Below are 13,594 nucleotides of genomic sequence, written 5' to 3' on the forward strand. Positions count from 1 at the left end.
TTAAGGTGGCAGTTTTTTAATTTTGAAAACAAATCCAATGCGGGTTGACGGTTACAGTGGGCACGACAGAGCTAAGGCAGATGGAGACGGACGTCGTTGAATTTAAGGCTGGAATTTAGGTCTGATCTTCACAGAAAGCAGTCTGAAGATTTTGATTATGGCTAACAAATGTATGGATTCGTTTTTTGGCATATTCTGAAAAATCCTTTTGTGGCCCATGGCAAACAAAAATACAATTAAATGATTGCTAAATTATTAAATAGGCTTTATTCATTTTAACATTTTAAATGATTAAATATTTGGTTAAAGTGATATAATCCATCAAAATGTTGTATAGGGCAGCATAAATCACACAGAACTGAATGAAACCATTAAAATGTCATATTATTATGTCAACTGCATTTAATAAATGTTAAGGCATTTAAATTATATAATGGATTATAAATTAAATGTAATTAACTGATTATTTCTATGAATTAGTCAATATGAATCAATTCAAACAATACACGTAAACATTTGTACATTTCTATACGTGTTAATATGTAAAATAATGATATTTAGATGCTGTCATTATGTAAATATTGTATGTTTTGGTGTCTATGCAAACATAAGAGAATATATGTTTGCTAGAACCAAACTTTACGGAATAATACATATGAATTCTCAAGAGATCATGTTGCAGAAGGCGTAACAACACACAATGTTGGGCTAAAATGCAAAACCATATACATTTTGATGTAATCACTTGATGTAATCCTTAACATCATCCTGTTCCTATGGTGTTCCTGTAGATTATGTAGATGAGCCTATGGACCACATAACAAATCAGGATTTCACATGCTCAATAAATCTAGGTCAACAGACACAAAGGGACTGCTTTATTTGTTGCAGCTAAGGAAACAGGATTCTCTTCCCGCCATGCCACTTTTTTACACATGCGCATCCACAATACGTTACTTTTATCCTTCAAGCTTTTGACATCCTCATAGTGAACTGTATCGACGGGTCACCATCTTATTCCTATTTTCACACAGTTGTTACTCTCTTCCTTCATCTGTCTGCTAATCACTGGCTGACCCCATTTACTTCTGTTTTTATGGACTTCAAATGAATATATATATAAAAAACATTTTAACAGTTGCATTAAAGACTCACTCATGGTTGAAGACCAGTCACTAAAAAGTTACTCAGTTTGTTCTCAGGGACAACCTGCCAATATCAGTCAGTATGATTACATGCACTTAAAATTTAAATTACAGTTGGACAAAAACAATAATTCTTCTTTTTATGATGTAATGTCAATGCTTTAGTCTGATTGAAATCGTCCTCTTAGATTTTTGTAAAGTTGGACTAAAAGACAAAGATGATACCATAATAGCTTTGATTCTTCCAGCAATGTATACATGTCAATCGGATCAAAACTGGCCATGTCATTGTGTGCATAAACGCTACAAAAGACTGGTGACGTGCAATGTGTATTTAACACTTCCTCCGCTGACATCCTTCCTTCAAATTTTGATTATGCTGTGTTATGTACTGTATAATTGGAGGGACAGATGAAAACTGTAGTTCGACTACGCATAAAACTCTCTGTAGTTTGATTATAACTGCACATGGAAAGGTACTGACTGAGATTTACATATTTGACACAAAGGTCCACTTATAGTGATAGCACTTATAAGTGAGTGCAAACAAGTTAAATGAGAAAGTGATTGGTTGTATTGTTCAAGCACAATGTTTTGAGACTGCTGAATCAGAACCAGTAAATGTAAAATGCAATATATTACCTGACAATGTAGAATGCATTCTAGGTTACAAAAAGTTGATTATTAATGCAACTTTGCATAATCCACTTTTAATAAAAATATATATACAAAAAAAAAAAAAAAAAAAAAAGAAAACTGTCAGTCTGTGCTGGGTTCAACCAAAGAGAGCAGTGAGTACAAACTCTACAAGATCTCATTTGAAACTATAAAGGAGACATATATAAGATTACTCATGTCTTTTTTTCTCAGGAAAAACATTGGAGAAGCAGGAAACTTCAGCAAAGTTTACAAAAGCTCAAGCACACACACTGGTTACTCCACTAAAATTATATCCTGATAATTTCTGCTCTATATATCATGCTTGCCAGATTAAATTTATGTGTAATTAACAGTTGAATGCACCACTTTTTGCATGCTTTCTTTTTGCTCTTATACTTTTTTGCACTTTATAATCATTCAGTACCACACTGATTTAATGATTAATGTATGCAGTCAATAAATGAGAGACCCTGCCCTTGAAACCCGAACACAATTGGCACAAAACTTTCACCACTGTTGCACTTGTGTATATGGTCATGTGACAATAAATTTATTTGATTTGATTTGAAAAAGAAGAGACGCATATTACCAGGTGTAAATAGCGAGGTGTGATCACCTGAATACAGGCAATAAACAGGGCACACAACAGGAGTGTGTGTGAGAGAGTGATTTAAAAACTGATGCACTAGGTTAAAATGGCTTACTTTTATCTGTCAATATGATGGACAGCATTCAGAATTATCCGTCTATGGTTAAAAAAAAAGCATTTTTATTTAATGCAATCCTTGCCCATGGCCCATGTCAGTGCACATACGCCACTTCCTTATCAAGAGTATCAAGGCTATATAACCAGTTCTGTAAAACAACAATGTCATTCTTGCATGTGAACTATTAGCTGTATTGTTAACAAAAGCATGGCATTCAATACAACAGCTTTATGTGAATGATTAGAAAGGACTTGCACTGAAAAATGTATTCCTCAGCAAAACAAAATTAATTCAGTATGTTTATCATTTCATTGAATCTAAGCACTCTCTAAAACAACCCCTGACAAAGACCTACAGAACCAAATCCCCAGTGAACTCACCCTTTGAAACTGATGCTGCCTTGCTTTGACAAACTGACAGATGTATGGATGCCCTTGGCTGAAAGTTGAGAGGGAAATAGGTTCTGAGAATTAACCAGAGGCAGATTATTTGAACTAGTTAAGTTTTACCCAAATAAATGGGCCACCTAAAACAACATCACCAATTACCTAATTTAAAATGAGGACACTTGGCTTATGCTATTTCTTGGCTCTTCTGTTTCAAACATGTGTTCCATTAAGCAAATTGAGGAAAAGGCTGCTCGTACAATACCCCTGACAGTGAACCCTCACATCCAGAAAATGTTATTTGAAATGGTGCATAGGGTTCTCACAAAACGTGAGCACAGAAGTGTTAAAAAAAAAAAATCACCATTTTGTGAAGCCTATTTTCAACCTTGAAAATAGCTCACATAGCCGATGAAAGTCTCTAATGAACTTCTGCAAAGCGCCACTTTTAATTAGTAGAAAAGGGACCTTAGGCAGCTCTCAGGCAATGACAGAGCTGTCATTGTTAGCATGACTAAGAGCTTCATGCAATGGCAAGAGTCCCAGAAGGGTACTGAGTGCTGAGACAAAAGGGGAGAAGGAAGATGGTGAAGGAAAGAGTTGAAACAAATTTAGAGAGGAGAGAGAGAGATTGACTGGCATATTGTTCCAGAAGGATTATTCTGTCAGTACTCTGGGCTGATCAGCTTGGTTCTATCTTTTTTTGTTGTCCTTGTGCTTACTCTACCTTTTGTTTTTTTGTTTTGGTTGACTGTGCCACGTACTGACTGTAATCACAGGGTTTCCTCGCAGGGGCAATCTCTGTGGTTCTTAATCAGCAAGATGAGTCACACCTGTTTCCATTTCCATTGATTAGTTTGCTCCCTATTCATTCCCCTTGTGTGTGCTGTTCTGTTTGCACTTGTGCCTTCAGCATACAGCTGGTTAACTGTCTGTTCCTGTTGGTATGTCCTACTCTGATTCTCTGTTGGCTCCTGAATTCTTGGCCCGTTTCACTTCCCTCTCTGCCTACCCCTGCCTGGTTCTGGTTGCCCATTTCCAGCCCTCCTGGTCTCTGCTCTCAGCCCGTCTCTGGCCCTGAGTAAGTCTGCTCCCTGTCTGGTTCTGGTTGCCTTGCCCTCTTTGCCCCTGTTATAATTTCTGTCTGTCCCTGCCCCTGCCCCTGCCTTTGCCCACTCCAGGTCTGGTGCTGTCAGACTTAGGCCCTGGAAGAACTGCCTTATCGACTTCTGCCTGTCCCTTGACCATGAGCTGTTTGTTCTGCTCTCTGCTTAGTCCACCTGCTCGGTCTGCTCTACTGGCTCTGATCCTTGCCTGTCCTCAACCACAGAAATGGACTGCCCCTTCTTTGCCCTGTCAGCCTAGTTTACCTGCCTGCCTGCTGCCCGAATGGCTCTTGGATTGATCCTGTTGATGGATCTTCTTATTTTGTGTTATGACGGTTTTGTTGCCTAAATAAAGCTTCTCAGTGAAACATCTGCATTTGGGTCTTCTCTGCTTCACTGCTTGGCAGAACTATCTGGCCAGCATGGACCTAGCAGGTGAAGACCCAGTGAGATCAGCTAATGCCCAGCAGGGGGCTCTTCTCCAACCGAGCCATGGAGTTGATGGAATCCCAGTTTGCTGACCTCAACGACCAATTCCAGCAACATCATTCTGACAGAGACTCGGCCAATGCTGCTTCTGTCACTTCCCCTCAAGCTTCTCGACAAGCTCCTAAACCCGAGTCAATCCTCCTCCTTGCTTTGATGGGTATCCTGCTGTCTGTTGATATTTCTTGACTCAATGATCTGTGTTCTTCGCTCTCCAATAAGCCACTGGTACTAGTGAGCATAACTCCCATTAATGACCTCCCTGCAGTGCACACTCTCCTTCTCACCCTTGTCCTTTTCTGGTGGACTTTGGCCAGAGGGAAATTTCATGGACTAGTATCTGGCGGCTCCCTATTACTCTTGCCAAACCACTCTTCCAGTGTACAGGCCCTGTGAGTCTTAACATCTCAGGCAATCATCGTGTGGAGGTTGTGGTTTACCTGCTTGAGTCCCCCAGCACTTCTATTGTGGTAGGGCACCCATGGCTGATGAAATACAACCCCCACATCGGGAGGGCTGAGAATTTTGTTATCTTGGAGCCCTTTCTGTCTTAAGCATTGTTTGGGTACTGCCTTGTCTCCTGGCTCTGTTCTATCTATTCCTCAGGAGGAGGCAGTGGATCTTTCCAGGGTCCCGTTGGCTTACCATGATCTTCGGCAGGTCTTCAGTAGGTCCCAGGCTGCATCTCTCCCTCCACAATGTCCCTATGATTGTACCATTGACCTGCTCCTAGGAACTTCTCCCCCTCAGGGGCGGTTGTACTCCCTCTCCGCTCCCAAGCAAGAGGCCATGGACAAGTACATCAGATAGTCTCTGGCAGCCGGCTTCATCTGATCCTCCTCTTCCCCAGTGGGTGCGGGGTTCTACTTTGAGGAGAAAAAGGATGGATCCCTGCATCGATTATCGGGGGCTGAATGACATTACCATTAAGAACAGGTACACCCCTACCTTTAATGTCATAAGCCTTTGAATTGTTGCAGGGAGCTCAACGCTTACCATCTGGACCACATCAGAGAGGGGGATGAGTGGAAGATGGCGTTCAACACCCCCATGGGGCACTTTAAATACCGGGTTATGCCCTTCAGGCTGACCAATGCCCCGGCTATCTTCCAGGCCCTGATCAACGAGACATGGTAAACAAGTTTGTCTTTGTGTACCTGGATGATACCATGATTTTTTTCTTGCTCTTGACAGGTGCACATCCAACACATCTGACAGGTGATGCAGTGACACCTAGAGAACCAGCTCTATGTCAAAGCTCAGAAGTGCTTTGTGCGGTTGGTTCCTTTGCTGGGGTTCATTATCTTGGCAGAGGGGATCCGCGTAGAACCAACCATCTCTATCTGACAATTCCTGATTCACGCAAGGCTCTTCAGCATTTTCTGGTATTTGCTCATTTTTATCACCGCTTTGTGTGCTATTATAGCCAGGTTGTTGCACCCTTGAGGGCTCTCTCCACAACAAGAACTACTCCCTTCCTCTGGTCTCCCAGACTCAGGCTGCCTTTGAAAGGCTTAATGCCTGTTTCTCTTCTGTCACTTCTTTGTCACTTCCAGATCCTGAGTGGCAGTTCATTTTGGAGGCGGATGCCTCGGAGGTCTGGGTCAGGGTGGTCTTTTCCCAGTGGTCCCCAGAGGATGGTAAAGTGCACCCATGTGCCCAATTCTCCCATTGCCTATCTCCAGCTGAACAGAACTATGACGTTAGGAACAAGGTGCTGTTGGCGGTAAAGCTGGCCTTGGAGGAGTGATGTCATTGGTTGTAGGGGCAATGGATCCATTCTTGGACTGGACAGATCATACAACTTGAATACATCCGTTCAGCCAAGAGGTTGAATTCCCAACAGGCCCACTGGGCATTGTTTTTCAGGTGCTTCTGCTTTACCCTATCTTACCGTCCAGGCTCCAAAAATGTGAAGCCGGTTGCCCTGTCATGACAGTTCATTGGTCCATGACAGCTACTCTTCCGATCCCATCATCTCTCCTGAGCGGGTGGTGAAGACTGTCATTTAGGAAATCGAGGCATGGGTCAAGGAAGCTCTTGGGTCAGCTGAGGCTATGGTATATTTGTATTTCATAATTTAGTATGTATCTATATGAAGCGATTATTGTGTGTTTTAAGCATATACATTTAAATAGTTCTGTATTGCTAATGTGAAAGAAAATATAATAGATAGGTACTTTGCAGCTAGCAAAAAGCATAATGTGATCACAAGTTCAAATGGAACATCCTGATTTTGAGCAAAAGACAAATGTCTCTTTATTATAAGGAGCATGAATCTGATCATATGACAAACATGGAGTAACACAGAATGTATACAAATGCATAATAAAAAGATATTTTGCTGATATCACATTAAAATCTGATGACGAGAAAAACACATGTAAACAAAGGAACTATATATAAGTACATCTTATATAAGCCTTTCATATATTAAAGGACTTCTCCCCCGGCCAGGAATTATGAATAAATATTTTGGAGTCAGAACTTTGTGTCACCAGAAACATTTGACTTGACTGCTGTTTTGAAGAAATCTACCATCACAGGGCACATGAGGGGTGCCCAGAGGGTCTATTGTAGGACCTGCCACTTAAGTTGTCAGCATATAAGCTGGTGCTGCAGTTCATTGGGCCATGCCCTATTGCCAGGGTCTTCAGTCCGGTGGTGGTACATCTCAGGTCTTTCATGCGTCCCAGATCAAAACGGTTTGTCATAGCTGGCTAAACCCACCTCTCTCTTCCACACCCCCCACCCCCCTGTCTCATTGATGGGTCCCCTGTGTATACTGTTAGGAGGCAGTTGGATGCTAGGTGCAAAGGACTAGGGCTCTAGTACCTCATGGACAGGGAAGGGTACAATCCGGACGTGAGATGCTTGGACAGAGGAGAGATGCCCAGCTCAGGACTGGTCATCGATTGAGGGGTTCCACAGCAGGTGGGCGCATAATGAAGTGGGGTACTGTCAGGACTCCGGGCTGATCAGCTTGGTTCTGTCTATTTTTGTTGTCCTTGTGCTTTTGCTTTGGTTGACGGTGCCATGTGCTGACTGTGATCATGGAGTTTCCTCACTGGAGCGATCTCTGTGGTTGCTCATCAGCACGATGAGTCACACCTTTTCTCATTAACCTTGATTAGTTTGCTCCATATTCATTCCCCTTATCAGAGTGCTGTTCTGTACTAGATCGTTGTTTTCCATCACACCTTCAGCATCCAGCTGGTTAATTGTTTGTTTCTGTTGGTTTGCCCTACTCTGATTCTCTGTTGGCTGCTCTGCCCATTTGACAACCCTCTCTGCCTACCCCAGCCTGGATCTGGTTGCCCATCTCCAGCACTGCCTGCATCTGCCCTCTGCCTGTCTCTGGCCCTCAGTAACCCTGCTCTCTGTCTGGTTCTGGTTGCCTTTACCTCTTCACCCCTGTTAGGATTTCTGCATGTCCCTGACCCCGCCTTAGCCTGCTCCCAGTCTGGTGCTGTCAGACTTAGCCCCTAGTACCACAGCCTATCTACCTCTGCCTGTCCCTTGACCACAAGCTGTCTGTTTGCCTGTCTACTTAGTCCACCAGCCCTGTCTGTCTGACTTGTCAACCTGGTTTACCTGCCTGCCTGCTGCCAACTGGCTCTTTTGTTAGTCCTGTTTTGTGCCCTCTGGGGCTTATTTTGAGTTATGCCTGTTTTTGTTGTCTTAATAAAGATTCTCAGTTGTTAAATACCTGCATTTGGATCTTCTCTGCTTCACTGCTTAAAATATTCTTGACATACAGTACTGTAAAGTTTTAGGCACTTGTGAAAAATGTTTCAGTGAGGATGTCTTCAAAAATAATGAAATAAATAGTTTTCATTTATCACTTAATGTCATACAAAGTGCATTTAACATATAAAATCTAAATCAATATTCAGTGTGACCAGCTTTGCCTTTAAAACAGCACCAATTCTCCTTGGTAGACCTGGACACAGCTTCTCTTGGTTGTTGGCAGATGGGATGTTCCAAGCTTCTTTTTTCAAAATTTGTCTCAATTGCTTCTGTCTCTTCATTTAATCATGGGGGGTGCTTTGGCCATGACACATCTAACAAATATATTTCCTATTGACACACTAAAGCTGAAGATATAAATAACCATCTTAAGACAAATGATTTTGTGAAACATCTTATGTGCCGTTTGCACAGTAATTCATAAAGGAACATGGAAATGTCATTAGCCTGAAACCATAGTGACTCCCATCCATAGAGATTACATTTAATTCTTGAGTGAACAGCAATCCCACCCTTTCCCACCAACGCAGATACAGAAAGTGCTGTCATACCTGCAGTGTTTGTGTGGGCCGCTCAGGGTCTCGATGACAAAGCACTCCCCCTCATTCAGGCAGTAGGCCAGGTCTTTCTCCTGACATGGCTTGAAATGCTCCGATTTCAAAGGCGGTAGAGTTGGTGATGCTGAAGGACACAGAGAAAGAGAAAAAAAAATTATGCCAGGTAATAGGCATATCGGTCAGCCAAATGAATAGAAAGGTTAGGTGAATAACTAAAAAAGTGACTAAAATGCACAAGAGTACAATGCCATTTATTTGTTGCAATCATTTGAAATAAATACCAAATAAATATAATCAACATTTATGTTACTAGACAATCTCTTACTAAAGCCAAAATAATATAATACCATAATACCATCTAATTGTATTATATTAAATTAGAATTTTGATGTTTAATTGAAGTTTTCAAATATCAAAGCACATATCTCTTTTTGGGAAAATACAATAACAAATAAAGTAACCACCTTAAGCCGTCTTAGCCAGGCCCCTGGACTTGCCAGGCTGGTCTGGTTTAGAGGGTTTTTAAGCACTTGTTTGGGAGAACAGTTGGCCGGCAAGCTAAAACGAGTTTGGTTACAGATTCCATATATAATTTAAACTGTTTGGTTGTGTGAGAAAATTCCAGACAACCATTTTCAAAAAAGACCCAGTAGTGTATATATATTCTGAACACCTCCCTATTGATTATAAAAATTAACATTGTCATAGGATTACGTTTTTTCACACTTAAACATTCACTTTTTAAAATCCATTTCTTCTTGAAAGCATGCCACCTACACATGGTTGTATACAGTATATATAGTAAACCCCTCATTTTTAGAAAAAAAAGATAACTAGAATACTGACAAAGTTTATCTGATTGAAAAAAGTACATAATCGTGGTTTTATTCAAAAAAAAAAAATATTTCCAAATACACAGTATATGTTAATTCAATCCCAACAACTTCCAAGAAAAGGTCCCAGAACATCACTAAAAATCTAAATATCATAGAGACTTGAGGATGGTCCCTTTTGACCTGTGCCAGTAAGGAACCATCTTGCAACCATTTAGCAATGCCCTTACAACCACCTAGCAATGCCCTAGAAATAACCCAAAACACCCTGACATAAATAGGCCTATAAGTAATAATCATGACAATTTACATTAATATGATTATTTTACTTATTCATTTTTCCATTGTTGTGGTGAATCCAAAAGAATTTTGAGTAAATGCAAGACTAAAATTAGATGTTTCACTGTTTTTAACAAATAAATGGGTGACTAACAAAATAGGAGAAACCAGCTAAGACCAGCAAACCTGCTCAGGCTGGTATAGGTTTTTCCATTGGCAATCTTCCATTGGATTACTCCACTGAATGATGCACTGACAAGTACTGGTGCATGTGTCTCAGAAGTAGCTCACCATATTAAAATCAATACCTTTATAGAAAAATATATCCACCATAAGTAACAATCTGAGAAACATCTCAGATTGCAAAAAAAAAAAACAGTAACAGAGCACTGGATAACCACCAGATGATCCAAGAAATTTGTCCCAGAGCCATACCTCTCTGGGACAAGCAACCAAAGGTTTCCTCATTACTCTATCCACTACAGCTTGTTATAACTGACAGAGAGGCCTTTTGTACAGTGTGCATGAAGCTAATGCATATGAGTATGGTGTTTGGTTTGCTCTCTATCCATTACAGAAGGATAGTAGATGAGACCATGAAGTAATCACTCTCCCTAGTTTCATAGGATTACTACAAGAGGGAGTCCACTTTTTGGCAAAAAGACTTCATTGTGATTAATGGTGCCATGTTCACTTCGGTGGAGGTTTGCTAAAGCCAGAATAATCTTGCACTTATTAAAGTCATCACAATATGTGCTGAATACAGTACATGCAAACAGAGCTAAAAATATGACCTGAGATAAGTTGATATACGTTAGTCTATTGAACAGACTGAACATAAATAAAAGTCACATGGTTACCATGGATACAAACCATAAAGTGAGAGAAAGAAGTCTGCATGGTTAGGTAGAAGGTCACCTAATACAGAATGACAAACTAACAAGATTGACCACAAAGTAAAGGATATGACTAATTACACAAATGTTTTTTCTTTTTTTTTTTTTTTTTTTTTTGGAACATTGCAAAAACTTGTCTTTGCAAATAAATTCAAATTACTCTTGTAATTGGAGAGACTCTTTCTTGTGAGGTAATAAGTGCAAATATCTGCAGGAATTCAAACCTTATTGCAATACTGAAGATTCTTTATTAATTTATCATTAATTTGCCTAACTACTGTATGACTGTTCGAGATCATCGTTTTCAAAGACAAGTTTGTTTTAAATTGTTTGAATGTTTTTTTTTTTTTTTTGTTTGCTTGTTTGTTTTTTATACAAGTCAAACATTTATTGCATAAAAAATCAGTTGTGTTAATCAATTAGCAAATCAGAAAAAAATCTAATTTTATATTAAAATGGATGGACACATTTGCTACTTTTGCATGCTTCGTTTGCATTGACTAATAACATTGTCTCCATGTCCATACCAAAATTTATTTCAGATGTGGGTGGTATAATATTTGCTCTCATTAATTTTACAATATCCACCCAGCCTTCTGAAGCTAATTTGGCATGTGTTCAGGCAACCAGATGACAGGACGCCTCCAAGCAGAGCCTTAGGACCTTTCTAAATAAAAGTTTTTAATAATAGTAAACAAAAAAAACTAAAAATGACCATTCATTTTCTGATAACCACATCTAGGTTCAATGACATATCATTGTTTAAATCAATGTAAAGAAGTCCTGTTTTGTGCTCAAAGCAAAAAACAAAAAGGCATATACAGTGAACAAGATCTTCATTAGTCATCCCTCAGTACAATGATGACATTAATACCAGCCTAGTAACCAGAAAGCTACATTACTGAGCTCTCCACAGATTCTGGTTTAATATAGGCTGCTAGTTTACTCTGTCAGGGGTGAGATAGGGCCAAGTGTCTAAGAGATTGGAGATCTACTCAGAGCCTGACATCACCTCTATCTTAGTTTGCTTTTGTGGGCTGAGGCAGGTGTTGGGTGTTAAGGGATGGAATTCCCCTGGGCCAAGCTATGATGCCGTCTCTCAGATGTTCCCTCAGAGTGCCTGGCGGACTGACATACAGTGAAGGTCACAGAGAATCGATTAGCTCACAAACAGCAATACAGGCAGAGCTCAGAGGGGACAGGGAGAATTGAGGACAACACTATGAGGTGGTTATTTATGCATCTCACTGAAATGATACCTTAGGAAAAGATTTCAAGAAAACCTTAAGAGACAAGATAGTCCAACAGTAGGACAAATACTTAAATTACTGCGATGGCTTTCTATTAAAGGGAAAACAAAATAGCTACAGTATGTTTACTACTCAATAATAGGGTTTGCAAAGACCCTTCTTTTTTTTGTAGTGCCATCAATTCATTAAAGATGTGATTTAATTAATTACATCATATGCTGATAAATTAAAGTCCCAAAATGAAGATAATTCAAAAGATATTATGTTATTGTGGCAGATGAGTGAAACATTATATTACAATATAAAAAAAAAAAATATATAAAATATATTACAAAACATGGTTTAGAAGTCACTAAGTTGTTTGTTATATTTCACTGCATAAGCCTGTCACTGACCTACATCAATCCTTTTTGAATTTCTCTGATAATTTGAAAATGTCTTATTTTATGGATTGTATATACAGGTTGATGAGGCATTTTTAAACGTGTTACTGTTTTAATCACATTATTAGGGGTTCAAGTGCTTAGTGTTGAAACCCTATTGTAATTGTTATGATTTTTATTATTATTATTATTATTATTAGGGGTTCAAGCTAGAGGTCTTCATGTGTCCACTAGAATCCGCGGTCAGCCGGGTCTGGGTCGGGACCCAGTCTTGTACTTCGGTTCCTGGGTCTGTTTAACATCTGCAGTGATGCGATGACTTTAACAATTGATGATTGGCTCTTTTATTTAGAAGGTGTTTGACAGATGGCATAAACCGAAGTGCATTATTGGCGTCGGCACGATTTTTGAGATATTGTGGTTGGAGTTCATTCGCTTTGTATATCTAAAATCTATGGTCAGACACGTCTCAGTGAGCAGAGATAACAGCAAATTAGTAACGATAACGTCAGCGGCCATGGCACTGAATGAGCAATCGTTATTATAGTTCAAAAGGGCAAACAGTGGACGTTATCGTATAATGCGAGATACAAAAAAACTGCAAAGCTGCAAAGTCGTGTTTGTCATCTGCCGTGACCGCAATTTGACTTTTGAAGCTGGATGGATTGTATGTGTTATGGTCAGGTACAGGAGAGAAGGCTACTAACGTTACATTAGGTAAGACACAAAGGTTTATTTTCACAACTTGTAAATTAACTTGTTAATAGCAATTAGCTGTGGGATCTGTGCCGATCGGGTTCAATTCGGGTCTGTGTGTCCCGGCCGGGTCCGGGTTCAGATTTCAAATAATAGACTGGACCAAGTCGATTCCGGGTAGTACATTTTCTGCATTTCTCGGATCTGCACGGGTCCAGGTCCAAACCTTTAAATAATAGACGGGTCTGGGTCGTTCCAGATAGCACATTTCCTGGTCTCTTCGGGTTTGGACCAGTGAAGACCTCTAGTTCAAGTGCTTAGCACTGAAACCCTGTTGTGTTAATATTTGTATTAAGCCCGAAGGACTGAAACCCTACTGTAATTGTCTGGATTTTTTATCATTTTTATTATTCTGCCATAAAACTGATCATGCAGACCAAACCATGAGGGGGAACTTTGA

At 39.9% G+C, this 13,594-nt stretch overlaps 1 protein-coding gene across 1 annotated transcript in view; it reads right to left on the reverse strand.

Moving 5' to 3' along the window:
- Positions 1 to 13,594, reverse strand: part of LOC127617678 (pro-neuregulin-3, membrane-bound isoform-like) — a 535,607-nt gene that overhangs the window by 174,691 nt on the left and 347,322 nt on the right. Inside the window, exon 2 of the mRNA XM_052089706.1 lies at positions 8,792 to 8,921. Within this exon, the coding sequence (XP_051945666.1) occupies positions 8,792 to 8,921 (130 nt within the window). The remainder of the gene's footprint in view (positions 1 to 8,791; positions 8,922 to 13,594) is intronic.

Source organism: Xyrauchen texanus, chromosome 24, assembly GCF_025860055.1.
Source record: "Xyrauchen texanus isolate HMW12.3.18 chromosome 24, RBS_HiC_50CHRs, whole genome shotgun sequence".
Classification (NCBI taxonomy): Eukaryota; Metazoa; Chordata; class Actinopteri; order Cypriniformes; family Catostomidae; genus Xyrauchen; species Xyrauchen texanus.